The sequence below is a fragment of the Aspergillus japonicus genome (assembly GCF_003184785.1).
Source record: "Aspergillus japonicus CBS 114.51 unplaced genomic scaffold BO86scaffold_1, whole genome shotgun sequence".
NCBI classification, from domain to species: Eukaryota; Fungi; Ascomycota; class Eurotiomycetes; order Eurotiales; family Aspergillaceae; genus Aspergillus; species Aspergillus japonicus.
The window spans coordinates 781,313-799,795 of record NW_020291638.1 but is presented as its reverse complement, the minus strand read 5'-3'; the positions used below and the strand labels follow the sequence as shown (position 1 = coordinate 799,795).

The following is an 18,483-nucleotide window of genomic DNA, read 5'->3' as shown; positions in this document are numbered from 1 at the left end:
AAAACAACCCTAGAATTCAGCATGATTGCCGAAGACGGGGCCACACACATATCCCCCTCCCTAACAGCAAAGAAACAGATTATATCAACAAATTGCAGGTCGACAAAGTGTTTCATAGTAATTTGTCGATATCACCAAACAGAAAAGAGGGCCAGAATATATGTATGTATAATATGCTGTCAACTTGAATGATAGGGAAGAGAGAAGCCAAGAAAAAGAACAAAAAGAGAGACCAAATCACAAGACCAGTAGTGATTTGGTGGATTAGAAATGAATGTATGCAGGGTATCAGATGCGAAATTGGAAGGCGTAGTGGGGGGGAAAGCGGAGCGTGTCGCGTGGGATAACAATGATGGCGATGGGCTGGGCTGGCAAATGCGGCTTTCTGGGAACAAATAATGATAATTGCATGGAGGGCAGAAAGCAAACATTTCAACAGCTTGGCTAGGCGTGGGCGGACGGACATCAGGCTCACTAGCCGTAGGTTGAGTTTTGGCGGCTGCCCGAGGTGGAACTGCCGGCGCTGTTCTCACTGCCAGGCGTGGGGGCATCAAGGACGACCTGCTGGCGGATGGAGACGATCCACTCGTGCTGAAGGAGCTCGGCCGCGGTGGATCGCTTGAGCGGATCACACTCAAAGCAACGACGGAGGAAGTCGATACCCAGGTCGCTGAGTTGGTCACGGGTCGGCAGCTGTGGTTGGTTGCCTTGGGCGATGTTGTACATAATGGCCCACTCGTTGTCGAGGGTCGACCAGGGTCGACGGCCAGTGGCCATCTCCAGGATCACACATCCGAGGGACCAGATGTCAACTGCGCCTTGGCGGTGGATGAGCTTGGAGGTGTCGCCGCGGATCACCTCGGGGGACATGTACATTGGTGTGCCGGTCATGGTCTTCTGGTTCTTACCCCAGTTGTTCTGAGGAATCTGAGAGTCTTTGGGCACGATGGCGTCCTTGTGACCTGCGCTAGAAAAGGCGTCCATGGGGACGACAGTCCTTCCTTGGCGGGCGATGATCTTGGCGGCACCGAAATCGACGTACTTGATAATTCCATTATGGTCGAGGAGAATATTCTCGGGCTTGATGTCCCGGTGAATGATGCCGGCCTGGTGCAGATACGCCAATCCCTCCAGAAGCTGGAGAGCGTAGACCATGATGACCGTCTCATCCTCAACACGGCCATGCTCGAGCAAGCTCGCAAGCGACCCGCCAGAGCAGTACTCCATGAAGATGTACACCTTGTCACGATGGACTTCAATTCCATGGTATGAGACAATGTTGGGATGGTCAAGGACTTCCAGAACGCCCATCTCATCGCGGATCTGTTGGGCAATCTTAGGAATGAGCTGAGGATCCTGTAAACGAATCTCCTTGACAGCCATGAGGTAATTGCTGTCGAGGTTGATTGCAGCATAGACGGATCCAAACGTTCCGCCTCCAATGAATTGACCCTGCTGCCAGCGCAGAGTGACATTCGTAGCCGAAGACGAAAGCACGGTAAGAGACCTATCAGCCTCATTGGATCCCTCCAGGACTCTTCCGAGTGCCTGACGCTTCGCATCTTCATCGACTCGCCGATCTTCAATCTGGATCAAGTGAGCCAGACGCTGTTCTCGCACAAGCTTGGTCGCTTCCTCATCCGTCAAAACTCGGCCTGCGGCCATTCTTCTAGAGCCGGCACGCTCTTCCAAGCGCTGCTTCTCTGCCTGAGCTGCACGAGAAGACCGAGCGCCCATGATATCGAAGTGAGATATGAGGAGTGACATACACCCTGCCACTTTCTGTCGTAGACGAGCAAACTGCGCGTCGTCCATGGAGAGTAGATGTCTGCTAGAAGTAATGGCCATGGCAAATTCAAGGGCAGAGACAGCCCACTTGAAGGTCTTTCGATCAGCAGCGTCACAATCGTCGCAAACGAAGGAGACCCAATCAAGAGACAAATCCACAAGTCTCGCACTATTCATAGCGCGTCTATTAGGGTCAACGTTCGAAGAACGCTTTCCAAATTCCGTGGCAAAAGCATAGCATGCTTGCACCAGGTCATGATTCTCTACTCCCTTCTCTCTCAGCTGATTGCGGATAATTGCAACGCTGTCCATGATTGTCATGGACAGCTTGAATGAAATCTTCTTGATCTTGTTAAGTTCCACATTAACGCGACCGAGATTGGCCCGTTGCTCAATGGCCATGTCGAGATGCGTTCCAGTCAGATGCGCCAATTCAGCCCGAGCATTGGCCAGGCGCTGCTGGGTGCCCTCAACAACGAGGCGCAATTTCCCTAATCGCAAGTCTGTGGGGTGTTCCATGGTTTCGAGCTGCATCTCTTTGCCAGCCCAAGCCAATGGCTTCTCCGGACGAATGACCAAAATATAGGGTGCGTGAGGGGAGTCTTTCGATGCATCTTCCTCACGGAAGGACGTGCCCATGATTGCTTGTAAATCTGCGGGACGACCCCACAACGCAGGATGCGCAAAGAGATAGACGTTCTTCTGGCTCGTGGTAGAGTTAGACTTGATAATGAAATGGTCCGATACGAGGAGCGCTTCCAGGAAGTCATAGGCAATGTCGGCTGGCAAGTTGTACTCTGTTGCATTTTCAAACAATTGGCGCAAGAAGCGGGAGAAACGATAGAGCTTCCGTTGGCGAATACGGGTAGAATCAAGAACGCTCTTATATCGCTTATCCATGTCGATGGGATCCTCATTCGGACGTATCGTCAATTCCCGTTCGAAATGAATCATCAAGCGTTGAAGAGACTTCGCAGTCAAGGCACTGATCATGAGTTAGCAAACATACACATCGTGGCTTGAGAGATCCCGTACCTATATTGCTCAGCAACCTCAATGTCACCTCCATCAAGTTGACGTCCGACCTCATTAGAGAATTCCCAATCCTGTTCCAGAATTTCCGCTTCCTTGAATGTGTTCTTGTTTGCATTCAGCTTCCAATTGAGGAGTCGGAAGTAGTACTTCATGGCATCCAGGACAACCGAGTCGAAATTCTCGTCGATACAAGGGGGCAAGTCCCAGCCGGGCTCAGGTCTAGCGATATCCATATATCGTTGCTTGATGTCCACCGCAACTTTCATCAGGATCTGAAACTGTGAAAGCATTTGGTCCACCAAGATTGGGGACTGTTGAGCAGGGTCTTTCATGTTCTTCGCATAGGAAAGTCGCATGCGGATAATCTCCTGGATAAGACGCGAGGGGAAGTTGATCAGGGTAAGTAATTCTTCGATATATGGCGGCAGATGACGCTTGGCAAACGAGCTAGCATTTTCAATCAAGGTGTTCTTCGCCTTCTGAATTACTTCACCCACACCATTGAGCATGTTTTGTCTCCCCTGGAGCGTTCTCAACCCATCTTCCTTCATAATCCGATCCAAGAAGGAGGATTCGTCGCTGAGATCACTGTTGATTGACTTTGTCCTTGGCTTGCTGAAGTCTAGCTCGTCGTTGCCAACCCACTTCTGCAGAATAGCAAGTTCAGTGTTGATCAAGATCGTTGTATTGTGCCAGGCAAGAACGGCATCCCGACTCGATCGAAACTCATCTGAAGCAATGCGAGGGTGTGCGCTTTCCAGCTCTTTGTGAGTGGAATACAAGCTTTCACACCTCTCGATCTGTCCCACGATGTCCTCGACCTGTTGAATGGGAGGCTTCCCAATCTCCGTCTCACCTTTGATCTCGAACTTGATGATTTCTTCGATGATAGGTCCCAGTCCACTCCGAGCCTCTTCGATCAGCTTTCGCTGCAGAGCCACACTGCGCCCGCACGTTCTCGCTCTGACACCCAGCCATATCGCATTATTTTGGGCGGAGGACCTCTTGGAGTCCGTAGACCCCAGAAGACGTTGCTTTTCCTGCTTGACGACATCTCCTTTCAAGACCGAAGACAACATGGAGTGCCACTCCAGCCTTTCCTGATTTCTGGGGTTCTTCAGCTCATCGATCGTCGGCAAGTTATCGTCGTTGAGGAAAAGTTGTATGTCAGGGTCGTAGGCATCATCTTCGAAGGGAACTTCTGACGAGGGCGATGGTTCCTCCAGATCCGAGTCACCGATACCCGGGCTCATATTCTGAGCTTCGTCGAAATGGTTGTACCATGCCTGTGGGTCGGCCCGGATGCGCTGGACGTACGCCTTCTCCTGCGCTCGATACTGGGCGTTCGGGTCTCTTCGGGAGGTTCGCTTCGTGGACGAGGATCTCTGACGGTCATTCTGGAAGCTGATGTATTGGGGTGGGCGGCGTTGAGGGGCGTAGGTGTTGGAAGGTGTCCGAGCGGGGCCGGACGGGCGTTGCGACCTTAAGTCACCTGGCAGACCGTCTACAGGTTGTGCTTTGTCGAGAGCAGAGGCACCAACGCTCGCACCCCGCGGGCGTGATGGTGTGCCCGTGACCCATGGAGGGATACCGCTGGGAAGGGATGGGGTAGGAGAGTTGGCGATGGTCGACGCGGGGGTTGGGATCTGGCCATCGAAATTCTCCGTGAAGCTGGAGTCCGACCGGATTGAGTATGGCTGTTGCAGCAGCTCATCGGAGGAACCGGAGCCATCCGAGTCATGATTGTTCATATCAGGATGCTCCATGATCTGGAACCCACGATCTGGTTGGGACTCCATCTCGCATGGCCAGTGCTAGAGAGCGGGTTGGAAGGGAAAGCCTCAAGCGGATAGATAGGGGCTGTGGCGGTGCATGCTTCTGCTGCTGGACCTATCAAAAAAAATCCCTGGCAAACGCGTATGCGTCTTCAGGCGTGCGGTTGTGGCAAAGGTAATCGATTCAGTCGATCAATAAGTGCTCAGCGCGATAAGAAGTGTGATATAGCTAGCACTGAATGCCAATGAGTCGGCGACGTCGGAGACGCTGTTCGGAGGGAGGTTCAAGAGAGCTTCATGTAGAAGCGGAATCGAAGACTGCCCACCGCCCATGACTAATCACGTCACCGCCACACCAATCTCGCGGTGACTGTGACTGTACACCTTCCATGCAATCACTTCTCTTAGAAAAAGGTACGGGGTAATCGAATTTCAGGATTTGGAAATGACGCGCGGTCTGCGATGATAGGTCACTATCTCAATCTCATGACATTGTCCTTAGGGTCGAAGGCCTAATCAGAGCTTTCACAAGCGAAGCACCAGTGCGGAGCACCGAGTGTACTGTACTCATGACACTACGGGATTTGCGGAGTACTTTGTATACTTTAAATTATTTGCCATGCCATGATACCTAATTCCATTGTCCCCATCAGCGCTCATTCCAGTTAATGCCGGAAGATCAACATTGGCGCATGCTCTTTGATCCCGATGATCCCTTCGATGATCTGCATCCGAAGAAGTAGACGGCTGTCTCTCATTTCCATATTGGTATTGATCAACCCACCATACGCATGGACTACGAGGGGCTTGCATTAGTGCATTAGATCGGAAAGCCCGAGTTAACCTGCAGTGGATAGAGAAGCCTGAGTGCATAGTCAATGCTCCTGCGCAGGGAAGAATAGGCACTTTCTTCATCAGATCGATGGGCGATGCCGCCAACGACGGTGACTCGGGATGCTATGCGCGCTGCCTTGTGTGATTGACGGTGTCAAATCATGACGGACGCACACCTATCCTTATCCATTCAGGTGCTGAGGCGCAAAAGGCACTTCTCTCCGCAGTAGTACAGAAAAGTCTCTTTTCCGCTCAATTGATACAGCGGTTGAGGGATTGAATGTTGAGGGGGCAGCGGCGTGGGCCTGTAGCTTCGTGAATTGTAGAGCAACAAAGATCTTTCAAGATAAGCCAAGAAATTCAATTGGGATGACCCAGAAACTTGTTTAATTTCGACCTTTCGGTTAAGTCATGGTGCCGAAGAAGCAAGATAATCTCGAATGTCGGCCAACGGACTGCGTACTTGATGCTTTCGGGTCAAACAAATAGGTGGAGAAGCTGGAGAACGATTCGAGGATGTAAAAGTTGTGGCGGGAAAAGATATAATGACTCAGAGGTTCGGTACAGGCTTGTTGCTTACAGAAATTAGTTCCTCCAAGTATTTAACCCCGCGCTTTCTCATCTGCGCACTAAAAGATAGACATGCTGTGCTTGTTGATCCATTGAAGAAGTGAATGCCTGTATTCTGCAAGGCTTGTTTAAGCTTAAATCAACACATACAGTGCTTGGCTGCTCTCAGCTACACCTTGACTTCGGACTCTACCAGCATCACCTTCACTCTATAATTCAACAATGTCGTCAAACATAGACTTGGGTGGCTCAATTCCTTCCCTCACAGCTCATGCTGTGAGCGTGTCCCTGCCAACATGGACGGACAACATTGATTATGAGGAAGGTGCCAAGCGCGTGATGGACAAAATCTCCAATGGCTATCCACGATTCTATATCCACGACCTCATTGCTATATTTGCAGATGACATCGTGACCAGATGTTGCTCAGAAGGAACAAGAAGCGGTAATCAGAAGGCGATGTTGTTCCCATCCCGCAAGGCTGCTGAGAGATGTCGTGACTTCATTGTCAACACTACCAAGACAGAACCCGCGAAGGTGGGACTGGCTGCAAATGTCAAGATAATTGATTTGTGTCTGGATAATAAGAGCTCGGCGACTCATTTGAGAGCCATTGCTAAAAAGGCCTCGCCCTCAGTATCCGCCGTCATATTCCATGAGGATCTGTTCCCAATCGCAAAACAATATTGGCAACATTCCGGAGATGGGATCTCAAGTCGACAGGCAGAATTTTGTCACGCACTTTTCGAGGAGGACATGCTAGTGATGGATTCTGCGACCACCGCACCAGTATCGCAAACGCAGCAACAGTCGCAGCCGATAGTGAATCACAAAAGAGGCCCAAAGAGGTACCGAAGAGATTCCGTCACAGATCATCGTCGAACATCTCCCGAAGCGGAGAACAAGGTTATGATTGAGTCAAAGAAAACTGCACTCGATGACAAGCACAACGCTGCAGCAGATAGCCGGGAAAGCACGCAGTTCCTGGAGGAGCGATTTGGACGGAACTTGGATCTCTCATTTGTCAACAACGCCAGAATAGCGATCCGTCGACGCCTAGCAGGCTATTTGTTAGAGGAAGTGGATCTTACATCTACGGCTGCAGTCAAACAACCAAACCCACAACCCAATTCGCGGGGGGTGACCGGACTGTCCGAGGACGACGTTTACCTCTACCCGTGCGGCATGAATGCCATTTTCAACACGCACCGGATGCTGCTCGCAGTTCGAGGCCAACGGAAGAGTATCTCGTTTGGTTTCCCGTATGTCGACACCTTGAAGATCCTGCAGAAATTCGGCCCCGGATGTCTGTTCTACGGACATGGCTCCTCGGACGAGCTGGACGACCTAGAAGCCCGCCTGCAAGCTGGCGAACGGTACCTGGCCTTCTTCTGCGAATTTCCCGGGAATCCGATGCTGAAGAGCCCCGATCTCCGGCGCATCCGCCAACTGGCCGACAAGTATGATTTCGCCGTGGTGGTGGACGAGACGATTGGCAACTCGGTCAATGTCCAGCTCCTGCCCCATGCCGACGTGGTCGTCAACAGTCTCACGAAGGTATTCTCAGGCGATTGTAACGTGATGGGTGGCAGCGCTATCCTGAACCCCCAAAGCCGACACTATCTGCCACTGAAGCGGGCGTTCGATGCGGATTTTGAGGAAAACAACTATTGGGTCGAGGACGTTCTGTTCATGGAGCGCAACAGCCGGGACTTCGTGGCGCGCATCAGGAGAATAAACGACAATGCCGAGGCCATCTGCCATATTTTGCAGGTCCATCCGCTGATCAAGGACGTCTACTACCCTAAGTATAGCCCGACAAAGCGATTCTATGACGAGTGTCGGACCCCCACGGGCGGGTATGGGGGGTTGTTATCTTTCACGTTTCACCGGAAGGAACATGCGATGGCATTCTTTGATCGCATCGAGACGGCCAAAGGGCCGAGTCTCGGCACCAACTTCACCTTGACGTCGCCCTATGTTCTTCTCGCGCACTATTGGGAGTTGGAGTGGGCCGCGGGGTTCGGCGTGCCGGCCGATTTGCTGCGCGTTAGTGTCGGGGTTGAGAATGTGGAGGATCTCAAGGCTCGGTTTGCGGTTGCGCTGGAAGCGGCCGAAGCGATCGGGTCGGGCTCTGTGTGATCATCGGATTACAACAACAATGGAGCTCTTCCTGTCTGGCAGTGTTGAGTATGTCTTCGTATTCCTACTCGTATGGAGTGGCGTATCAAGCTTTCCAAGTTCACAAAGGAACGGACCACATGGGGAACAGTGATGCTGTAGCTACACTTGTAGATGGACCTCGGAAGCTGCATAGCAGTGCCACCATCGTTGCGTGTCAGATATAGCGAACTAATGTGACTGATTTCTTGGCGTCATCAATGATGTCTGATGCAACGCAAGGACGAGCAGGTCGAGTAATAATAATAAGTTCAATAGGAGGTAGTTTGGGTCGTTCGTAATCAACAGCCTTGTAGATTGTGTAGCAGATAAGACTTCTGCCCGAGCTGATGGTGATTGGTCGCCGCAACGGAGGAAGATAAGGACTTCCCAGCGGGTTCTGGCCTTCCGCTCTCTCCTCTCGGAAGGTTTAGGAACAACTAACCACTAAACACCCCATTGCACGAACTCATTCAACCATCCTGGTGGTGCATTTGTCCTGTACCACTACAGTTCAGAGCGTCAGTGGGGCAGATCTGCAAGGTTTGGGAGAAACCTCGTGGTCTTTCCTGCGCCTCCCGATGGGGCTTCACGAAGGATGGCAAGTCCGCCATATCCAAGAATCAGCCCTGTCAGTGGCATAGTTACTTACATGTACTGTTCGTATCTGGCGAGAGATAAGGAACTCTCTTTGACCCCCTTACCACCTGTGCATGCAATTGTCTACCTGACTAACTCTTAATTTCCCACTGATAAGACACAAGGATGACTATCTCCAGCCAGTCCCGATGCTGCCTGAACCGAAGGATTTCTCCCGGGCTGAATAGACTTCTCTCCTTATCCATACTTCCGCGCATTTGCATTATTGACCCTCTTCTGTCAATGAAATCCCTAATCTCTCCCCGTGTTTGAGGCCCGCATCACGATGCATACCTACTGCTATCACTCTGAGCCTGCCGGTCTGTTTGCCGCTTCCGACATGTAAACGATATGCAGCCATCAGCCATGGCTGATGGATTAGGCGTCCATGCACGATGAACAGGCCAATGCCGGGGAACTCTGCTCCCAACATGCTCATCCACGTTCTCGACAGGTCGGAGAATGAAAAGTGACTTCAATCAGCTGCAGGTCAGAGGATTACTGCCAAGTCAATCAATGTGAGAAATAACATTGGTCCGTGATGGCTTTCCTCCAGCAACTCCACCCGTCTGGATCCGCCGCCATGGCCAGTCCTCCGATATCTATCAGTAGATATCGCATCGTATTAAGACCAAACTAATCCTGTCGCCAAGCAAGAGAACACCCCCAGAATGGCTCCGATGATGTGGAGCCCTTCCAGGGTTCGAAGCAAGTGAGACGATGGCGCTTTTCATCTGACTGGTAATATCTCCGGCCGCCGACTATCATCACCACTATTTATCACTCCTGCATCTCCCCCTAACCTGACCTCTCTTTTTTTCTTAACTATATTTGATATCTATACTTCTCATTCTATTATTGATCAGCCACCCCGTTGCCCTAAATCGGTAACAGCTCAGATTCAATTATTCATCGATCAGTGCCCGGACTTTCCTCAACTTGCTTTCCTTGCTGTCGGTCTAATACGTGCCTGTTCCTTCCATTGCCCTCGAGACCCCCTAGGCTTGGGTACCGCCTCCGCTTTCGATAGTACTTTAACCTCTTGCCAAGCTGTGGTAAATAGGCTGCAACCCACAGTCCTTTCTTTCCGATCTCGTAACAAGTTCTGTGCATCTTGTGAAATTCACGATGTCGGCGTATCCCGTTGCCTACAATGGCACGGGTGCAACGGGCGGTGATTCCCTGACGGAAGACCTCAACATTTATTACAGTGTAAGCTCCTTAGGCGCTTGGTGCTTGGCTTTCGCTAACTTTTATCAGTCTGGGGACATTGCTTGGGTGATTACCTCCACTGCCCTGGTGCTATTGATGATTCCGGGTGTCGGGTATGGGACCGTTCCTAGTGTCAAAGATAATGAGTCGAGAGCTAACCCTACCAGCTTCTTTTATTCCGGTCTTGCTCGACGCAAGTCAGCTCTGTCGCTAATCTGGCTCTCGATAATGTCGGTCGGGGTGGTATCTTTTCAATGGTTCTTCTGGGGGTATTCGCTAGCCTTCTCCCACACGGCCGGAAGTTATATTGGAGATTTGCAGAACTTCGGTATGAAGGGTGTCCTGGGAGCTCCTTCCGTTGGCAGCACTAAAGTACCGGATCTTCTGTTCGCTGTCTTCCAGGGAATGTTCGCAGCTATTACGTGAGTATACCTTTGCTGGATCCATGATAAGGCTGCATATCTGACAGGATGACACCAGGGTGGCCCTTGCAGTCGGTGCCGTCGCTGAGCGCGGTCGCATGCTTCCTTGCATGGTCTTCAGCTTTGTCTGGACCACCATCATCTACGACCCCCTCGCCTGCTGGACATGGAACGCGTCCGGTTGGGTGTTCAAGCTAGGAGGTCTCGACTTCGCCGGTGGTACTCCTGTCCACATCGCCTCCGGCTCTGCCGCTCTTGCATACTCTCTCATGCTCGGAAAGCGTCGTGGCCATGGAACACACGAGCTCAACTACCGCCCTCACAATGTCACCCATGTCGTCATCGGCACGGTCTTTCTCTGGGTTGGATGGTTCGGTTTCAATGCAGGCTCCGCTCTGGCTGCCAACCTGCGTGCCGTGATGGCTGCCGTTGTCACCAACCTTGCTGCATCGGTGGGTGGTGTCACCTGGTGTCTTATGGACTACCGACTTGAGAGGAAATGGTCTATGGTTGGATTCTGTTCCGGTGCCATTGCCGGTTTGGTTGCCATCACTCCAGGATCCGGCTTCGTCACACCTTGGGCGGCCTTCATTTTCGGCGTGGTCGGTGCTGTTGCCTGCAACTATGCCACCAAGCTGAAATATGTGATCCAAATCGATGACAGCTTGGACATCTTCGCTGTCCACGGTATCGGTGGTCTTGTTGGCAACCTTTTGACCGGAATTTTTGCCGCGTATGTCTCTGTCTTTTGTCTCGGCTGCAAGCACTCCACTAACATCATACTAGTGACTACATTGCTCATCTTGATGGCTCCACCGTCATTGACGGTGGATGGATCAACCACAACTACGTCCAACTCGGCTACCAGCTCGCCGACTCTGTCTCCGGCATGGCCTACTCTTTCTTCGGCAGCTGCATCATTCTCTTCCTGATCAACTTGATCCCTGGCCTCCACCTACGCATCTCCGAGGAAGATGAGATCCTGGGTACCGATGACGCCGAGATCGGTGAATTTGCCGTATGTCTCCCTAATAGTCGAGTCCTTCTATCATAATGAGCAAAGAACTAACTCTGGAGAAAACAGTACGACTATGTCGAAATCACACGCGACGTCATCGCCGGCACCAGCCCCGAGCACGCCGAGAGCTCCTCCAAGCGCAGCATCACACCCGCCGGCAACGAGGAGTCGGTAGAACTGAAGGCGTAAAATGGTGACTGAACCATCTACTTCTCGGGTCTGGTACAATTACCACCCCACCTAATCTCTTTCCTTTATTCGGCACTATATCCCATTTCCTTTTCTTTTCCCCATGTCTACCACTTTGATTCCCCATCTTTCACTGTACATATGTATATACTTTTCTTTTCTTGGCTCTATTCCCCCTTTCAAGGCTTCTGCTATGTGACTTTCTTACCTAATGTGACTGGTGATCGGTTCATTGTTTTTGGAGAAAGATCATTGATTAAAGAAGTGTAATCAAAACCATACGATTTCCCAACCCAATCTCCTCACTCCCCCTTGAACAAAGCTGCAAATGCCCTGACTTGTCTCTTGTACGCAATCCTCATAACTCTTCATATCCCTGTTTCAACCATCTGAAATAGAAGGCCCACAGCAAAAAGCGGACATCTTCTCATAACTGAGACAATGAAAATACTACGCAAGTGCACTACTGCCCCCTCGCCCCCCCCCCATTAGTGCATTTGCGCACACAAAATACTGCACACAGTTGTACATATTTAGGTGCGTTTCAAAGTGCCCCCCCCCCATCCCCCTTACCCTGCGCCCTAGCAACCACCAGGCAACACACCGCGACGACCAACCACCAACCACCCAAATCCAACCGGACGGGCGCCCCCGAAGCATACAGGTACAATTACAGCAGTACACCGATTCCGCCACCGGAACTGGAACTGGAACAACCAAGAAACAACCCAAATTAGGAAACCGCGCCTACCCCCCGGGCCTAGATAATCCTCATTCACGTGGTTCCAGCAATTCCAAGTGTCATCCAAGTAGCACGCGGGTGTTCTATTTGACAGAAAGATATCCACCCTCAATGGACCTCGCTTGACAGAACTGCAAGGGGGAGCGGGCAGGGGTATGGTATGCTCATAGTACAGTGCTAAGCTGTACGGTACCTGCATCCACTTAGTAGCTACTACTAGCTAGTCTGAAAGCCCCGGCCCCGGTAGGAACCTGACGAAGCGCTCCTCCGCTTAGTGGCGCCGGCAGCATATAGCAGCGTGCTGATTGGTGGGGGCTTGAAGTATTGATTGATGCTTCCGGTTGTTAGCCGAAGACACGTCACGTGATGTATACTCCCCCCCTCCCCCCCCTGTGGGTGCAATATACCATTAAGTCCTGAAGAAGCCGCTCTATGCTAACTGCTCATCCCTATAACCCAGTTTTTCCATTTTACGTCCACCCATGTCTCGATAGACGTCACTAGGTGATCCTACACAGTTTCAAGCTACCGCAGAAATACCGTAGGCGAGCAGAAGCGGCTCACATACGCTGCATACCAAGCAATAAACTATAAATTGCTTCGAACTATGTGCTATGGATTTGGATGGTTTCAGGCTTCCATTGGCCTAGGTAAGTAAAAAAAAGAACAGGAAGGGGGAAATCAAAGGCGCTCAAACGAAATAGTTCACCGACAATGACCGGTACAACGAGCCCACGTCCTTTGAGAATGTAAGCTTATCAAGGGTATTAAAGAGCGCGTCCCGCTTTGCGTCATTCTTGACCGCCAAAAGTTTACTCCTGCTCATCAATGATCTCGTCCTCGGGGCTGGGACAGAGTTAGTGACATTTTTTTTCTGCGCGACATTCGGGAGAACTTACTATTCCTCCTCGCCCTCGGAAATGGAGGCGTCCTGGTACTGCTGGTATTCGGAGACGAGATCGTTCATGTTGCTCTCAGCCTCAGTGAACTCCATCTCGTCCATACCCTCACCAGTGTACCAGTGCAAGAAAGCCTTGCGACGGAACATAGCAGTGAACTGATCACCCACACGCTTGAAGAGCTCCTGGATAGAAGTAGAGTTACCAATGAAGGTTGAGGACATCTTAAGGCCACGGGGAGGAATGGAGCAGAGAGCAGTCTGAATGTTGTTGGGGATCCACTCGACGAAGTAGGTCTGGTTCTTGCTCTGGATGTTGCGCATCTGATCCTCAACCTCCTTCATGGAAACGCGTCCACGGCTAGATCTAGTCAGTACAAAAGTCATAATGCAATAGGATACGGGCAGCGTACAAGATGGCGGAGCAAGTGAGGTAGCGGCCGTTGCGGAAGTCCGAAGCAGCCATCATGTTCTTGGGGTCGAACATCTGCTGGGTCAACTCAGGAACGGAGACGGCGCGGAAAGAGTGGGCGCCACGGCTGGTCAGAGGAGCGAAGCCGACCATGAAGAAGTGGAGACGAGGGAAAGGAACCATATTGACAGCCAGCTTGCGGAGGTCGGAGTTAAGCTGACCAGGGAAACGAAGACAGGTGGTTACACCGGACATGACGGCGGAGACCAGGTGGTTCAGGTCACCGTAGGAGGGGTTGGAGAGCTTGAGGGTACGCATGCAGATGTCGTACAGAGCCTGTAGCAATCATCCGGTCAGTTTATGTGCCTCTTCACCCATACCGGCCGTGTCACCCATAGAGGCCATGTCTTCCAGAACATACCTCGTTATCGATACAGAAGGTCTCGTCGGAGTGCTCAACAAGCTGGTGGACGGAGAGGGTGGCGTTGTACGGCTCCACAACAGTGTCGGAGACCTTAGGAGAAGGAACAACGGAGAAAGTGGCCATCATACGGTCAGGGAACTCCTCACGGATCTTGGAGATCAACAGAGTACCCATACCGGCACCGGTACCACCACCGAGGGAGTGAGTGATCTGGAAACCCTGGAGGCAGTCGCAGCCCTCAGCCTCGCGACGGACGACATCGACAACCTGGTCGACAAGCTCGGCACCCTCGGTGTAGTGACCCTTAGCCCAGTTGTTACCGGCACCGGATTGACCGAAGACGAAGTTGTCGGGGCGGAAAAGCTGGCCGAAAGGACCGGCACGGACGGCGTCCATGGTACCGGGCTCGAGGTCGACGAGGACGGCACGGGGGACATACTTGTTGCCGCTAGCCTAGTGAAGGAGTCAGGAAGCCGATGCGGGACAGCCGGAGGAAAGGAGTCGAAGACGAACCTCGTTGAAGTAGACGTTCATGCGCTCCAGCTGGAGGTCGGAGGAGCCATTGTAACTGTCCTTTCCATTAATATCCTTCACCATCTTCCGCGACCCGCTGTTCCTGCCGCCTGGGAAGCCTGTACTTACACACCGGCGCCGTCGAGGCCGTGCTCACCAGAGATGGTCTGCCTGGAAGACTGTTAGCTCAATTGGACACAGAGAAGCTTTGACAGGTCCTCAGAGCATGTCAAGTCTCCGTTCACTCAAGTAGAGACATACCAAAAAGCGGCACCAATTTGGTTACCCTGTCACCAGCACCCATGTTTTAGTCCACTGCATGAATATACCGAACCACAAAGGTGTTGTGTCCCAGCACGAGTTCACTTACACACTGACCGGTCTGGAGGTGCACCTGTTGGGTGAAAAGAGACTAGGTTAGCCGCATGATCCTGAGATTGAACAACTGGTGGGGGCGCATCAGGGGAGTGAAGTCTAAACGACGACGCGTCTCCCGTGGAGCACAACAACGGAAGGGGTAGAACACATACAATTTCGCGCATTGTGAAAGGTGATTGAAGTTGCTGAGGGGAAAAAAGTGGGTTGATAGCTGTCGGAGAAGAATGGAGGAATGTAGGGATTAATTAGGTGGAGGAGACTGGGGAAGACAGTCGAAGAGGAAGGATGAAGGGGGAGAAAACGAGGAATTGGGTTAGTTTGAAGTGTTTGGGTAGAGAAGGAGAGCGGTGAAGGGGGGGGGAAGGGGGGGTGGTGGGGGGAGTTGTTTAGGGGCTTGCGTGGTGAGTTAGTGGTGCAGTAACTCCATACACAGTGGACAATTACCTGAGTACCCCCCGATCAACAACAAAAAAGTCAACAGTGAACACAGACTGGACTCGGAACCGTGGCTTGATTGTTTTGTTCAGTTTTCTTCCGGCAGACCAAATATTAAGGGGAAAATCCCAATGAGGAAAGTGCTCAGCCCGATCGGGTTTAGCGTGCCAGTTGGCCAGCCCGGGATTCGTTGGAAGGGCTGAATGAATGCCTTAGAAGTCGGGCAAGCAAAGCATGGAACCAACACGCGAACCGAACTATCATCTACTCAGCCTCTGGTCCATAGCATGGCATGGCATGTGTTTTTGTTGTGGATTTGGTCCTTCTTTGTTTCCCCGCTGCTTGAGGTCATTACTTCTTTGAATTTCCTTTTGCTATAGTACACATGTTCTTCATTAAGGTTGAATATGACTATGGGAATCACAGTCCTTTGCCCACATAGTAAAGCAAATTGCCCGTTGATGGATACAGATCTGCTTGCCATCCATGATACCTGAAAATAAATGCCTGTCATATCGCTGCTGCTCTCACTTGGCAGTATTTTCCACCGTGCGAGAGCTTTCCAACCACGTGCCAAATTCATCCAAACGCTGCTCTTCCTCCGAATCTTCAGCATCCAACCCTTTCTCGGCCAAATCTTCCAGCGCTGCCCGCTTCTCATTGGTCTTCTTGAACTTCTCTTTGCCGTCGGAGATGTATGCTTCCACTCGCGTGCCAGCGAAATAGCGCCCATCCATCATCTACTCGACATGGACTGTTAGCATGGACCATTTGAAGGGAGTAAATATCATGCGGATGCAACCCACCTGAACACAGTTGCGAGCCGCCTCCGGATCCTGGAAGCGAACGCTCACAATCCCCTCCGGCTCCTTATCGTAGAGTACAACATTCGTAATCTCACCGAGCTTCGAGCATTCGTCACGAATATCTTCCTTGATGTCGAGTATAGCGGCAGGGTCCTCCTGAAACCGCGAGTCAGTTGTTGCATGAAGATCATCGCAGGACTAGAACGGATTCCGTACATCTAATTCTTTCAGCGTGAACATATGTTTCAGAATAACAATCTTCTCGAAGCGAGAGCTTGTATCTGGAAGAGCCGACGGATCGTCATCGTCCCAATCGGCAAGTTTACTACCAGACAACAGATCAGCATCATCATCATCATCATCATCGACAACCTCCCCCACCCTTTCGGGAGCTTACTTGTTGAGTTTCTGCGTCCGCTGGATGATCTTCCGCTTATCGCGCATGCTCGTCTTCGTCGGGGCCTCCTGCTGGCTCTTGAAGGAGAAATCCGCCGCCTGCACGCGCATCGCCCCCTGCGGGCCCGTCACGCCCAGCCGGAAGTCCGAGTCGTCCAGCATCTGAATGGCCAGGTTGACCGACTCCGGCCGGAAGTAGACGACGAGCGCCTCGCCCTTGAACTTCCCGTCGTCGTCGTTGTACATCTTGATGCGCGGGCGCCCGCTGTCGATCTCCTCCGCAATCACGCCGCACTTGGAGAAGAGGTCGCGGATCTCGTCGAAGGTGGCATCGAGGGGGATTGACGTCACGAAGACGGCCGTGTTGACGCGCTGTTTCTTCGGTTTCTGTCCATTGCCCTGCAGAGATAGAAAAACCCCCGAGCTTGCTTAGCTTTTTCTTTGTTCTGGCCTTGTAACCCCGTAGACAACAAAGCTTCACAGACAGGAGTGAGTGCAAACTGACCTCCTCACCATTGCCCTGCTGCTTGCGCTTCTTCTTCAATTGCGACGCCGTCACCTGCTCATCCTCATCCACCCCGTGTACTTTGTAGGCTTCTTGCTGTTTCTGGAGCAAGTCATCGTCGACCTGGAGAGAGCAACACCCGCCAGCACCCAAGCGAAAGATCAGTTTTCACGAGCCAACCAGATTTCCCAAGCACGGAGCAAAAAACGAAGCCCTTTTCCGGGCTTGTTTTCACACAGATGCGAACCCAGTTTCCCCATCGATGCATAGAAGTCCTCCAGATCGCCCATTACGAAGCGAGGGGACCAACAAGAACAGAGGGAGGAGGGGAAGGACTTTCAACAGCCCGGTAGGCACATAGCAGGTGCCAACCAAGGCGGAAGAGAGAGAGAGAGAGAGAGAGAGCGCGCTACACACCGTCGGGATCCACCGCTTCAGAGCGATATCGTATTCATATTCCTGTCCGTCGTCGGTTTCGAGGATGAACTTGTCGTCAAGCTTCGAGAACGAGATGCGCGGGTCGCTGTCGAATTCGGAGGGGTCTTGCGGGAAATTGGCGAACGGCGCCGGGTTCGAGGCGGCGTCGTTCGAGGAAGGTGACGCCATTTACTGCTGTGTACTGAGGCCAGCGTTCCGCAATGCGATTGTAGGTGACTAATATGCGGCAGCTTATCAATTCGTTTGAGCCGGGCGTGTAGTTGTATGAAAAGATGCAAGAATTAATTTAATGGGGTTGGGTTGGATGAGATCACCAATTGTTCCGGTCGGCTTTTGCGGGGAGATGCTTTGCTGGGTTTATGTAATCTTCTTCGAAGCTTCCGTGACGATCAAGCGGAAGCGGAAGCTTTGGTTTGGGTCCAACCTTGGCTTGGCCGGGTCAGCTTCTGTTCGATTCTCCGCTGCTACAGATTCGGTTCCTATATCTTGGGTAGTTGTATGGCCAGGTAAGTGCTTCTATCAGAGGCACTCATTTGTACGTCACAGCCCCTGATTACGCCGGTAGCTCAAGGCACTCTCAAAGTATGTCTCGACTACGGAGGGACTACAGAAACCGTCTAGAATCCCTAAGTATTCTACAAGACCCACATACTACTAGGTAGCTAAAGGACATAGTCAAATGTGAACACTTGACCCTGAATAGAGGATCTCCAATAAACATCTTTCCTCTTCTAATCCCCGCAGGAGAGCCACCCCTTACGAACCCTCAAGATCTGACAAAATACCAACGAAGGTGCTAGCAACCCTCGATTTGAAATCGAAAATATAGTGATAGCTTACAAATGGCATTGCGCTCAGCCCATACCAAGCCCCCATCTATACCACCTCAGTAGA

The 18,483-nt window shown here is 51.7% G+C and overlaps 5 protein-coding genes across 5 annotated transcripts; 2 read left to right on the top strand and 3 right to left on the bottom strand.

Moving 5' to 3' along the window:
• Nucleotides 1-474: 474 nt before the first annotated feature.
• Nucleotides 475-4,622, bottom strand: sskB (putative MAP kinase kinase kinase SskB; the record flags this gene model as incomplete). Its single annotated transcript, XM_025673192.1, has 2 exons — nt 475-2,773; nt 2,824-4,622. 2 exons carry the CDS (start codon nt 4,620-4,622, stop codon nt 475-477), a joined length of 4,098 nt encoding a protein of 1,365 aa, XP_025533422.1.
• A 1,486-nt stretch (nt 4,623-6,108) lies between these two features.
• On the top strand, nt 6,109-8,463 carry BO86DRAFT_384616 (cystathionine gamma-synthase). Its single transcript, XM_025670923.1, has one exon. The coding sequence runs from the start codon at nt 6,225-6,227 to the stop codon at nt 8,142-8,144; it is 1,920 nt and encodes a 639-aa protein (XP_025533421.1). The 5' UTR covers nt 6,109-6,224; the 3' UTR covers nt 8,145-8,463.
• Nucleotides 8,464-9,585: 1,122 nt separating this feature from the next.
• Nucleotides 9,586-11,826, top strand: BO86DRAFT_5066 (ammonium permease MEP2). Its single transcript, XM_025677431.1, has 6 exons — nt 9,586-10,013; nt 10,062-10,126; nt 10,181-10,435; nt 10,494-11,168; nt 11,222-11,453; nt 11,520-11,826. The coding sequence occupies exons 1-6, from the start codon at nt 9,930-9,932 to the stop codon at nt 11,640-11,642; spliced, it is 1,434 nt and encodes a 477-aa protein (XP_025533420.1). The 5' UTR covers nt 9,586-9,929; the 3' UTR covers nt 11,643-11,826.
• A 1,156-nt stretch (nt 11,827-12,982) lies between these two features.
• Nucleotides 12,983-15,333, bottom strand: BO86DRAFT_351371 (tubulin beta chain). The gene is made up of 9 exons (XM_025669429.1): nt 15,162-15,333; nt 15,002-15,025; nt 14,893-14,918; nt 14,761-14,802; nt 14,632-14,686; nt 14,116-14,571; nt 13,696-14,030; nt 13,284-13,643; nt 12,983-13,230 (listed from the first exon to the last, which is right to left on the bottom strand). Exons 1-9 carry the CDS (start codon nt 15,171-15,173, stop codon nt 13,197-13,199), a joined length of 1,344 nt encoding a protein of 447 aa, XP_025533419.1. The 5' UTR covers nt 15,174-15,333; the 3' UTR covers nt 12,983-13,196.
• A 638-nt stretch (nt 15,334-15,971) lies between these two features.
• On the bottom strand, nt 15,972-17,757 carry BO86DRAFT_374536 (U2 snRNP complex subunit CUS2; the record flags this gene model as incomplete). The annotated part of the gene is made up of 6 exons (XM_025670438.1): nt 15,972-16,184; nt 16,251-16,406; nt 16,467-16,575; nt 16,648-17,018; nt 17,152-17,274; nt 17,569-17,757. The coding sequence occupies 6 exons, from the start codon at nt 17,755-17,757 to the stop codon at nt 15,972-15,974; spliced, it is 1,161 nt and encodes a 386-aa protein (XP_025533418.1).
• Nucleotides 17,758-18,483: the final 726 nt, after the last annotated feature.

Bases quoted from the DNA above. Each gene is read 5' to 3' on its own strand.
- BO86DRAFT_5066 (XM_025677431.1), top strand. From the start codon at position 9,930: ATGTCGGCGTATCCCGTTGCCTACAATGGCACGGGTGCAACGGGCGGT. The intron at 10,014-10,061 runs GTAAGCTCCTTA...AACTTTTATCAG, and splicing joins ACCTCAACATTTATTACAGT to TCTGGGGACATTGCTTGGGT. The intron at 10,436-10,493 runs GTGAGTATACCT...GGATGACACCAG, and splicing joins GGAATGTTCGCAGCTATTAC to GGTGGCCCTTGCAGTCGGTG.
- BO86DRAFT_384616 (XM_025670923.1), top strand. From the start codon at position 6,225: ATGTCGTCAAACATAGACTTGGGTGGCTCAATTCCTTCCCTCACAGCT.
- BO86DRAFT_351371 (XM_025669429.1), bottom strand. The intron at 14,919-15,001 runs GTAAGTGAACTC...TGCTGGTGACAG, and splicing joins ACCTCCAGACCGGTCAGTGT to GGTAACCAAATTGGTGCCGC. The intron at 13,644-13,695 runs GTACGCTGCCCG...GACTAGATCTAG, and splicing joins CTCACTTGCTCCGCCATCTT to CCGTGGACGCGTTTCCATGA.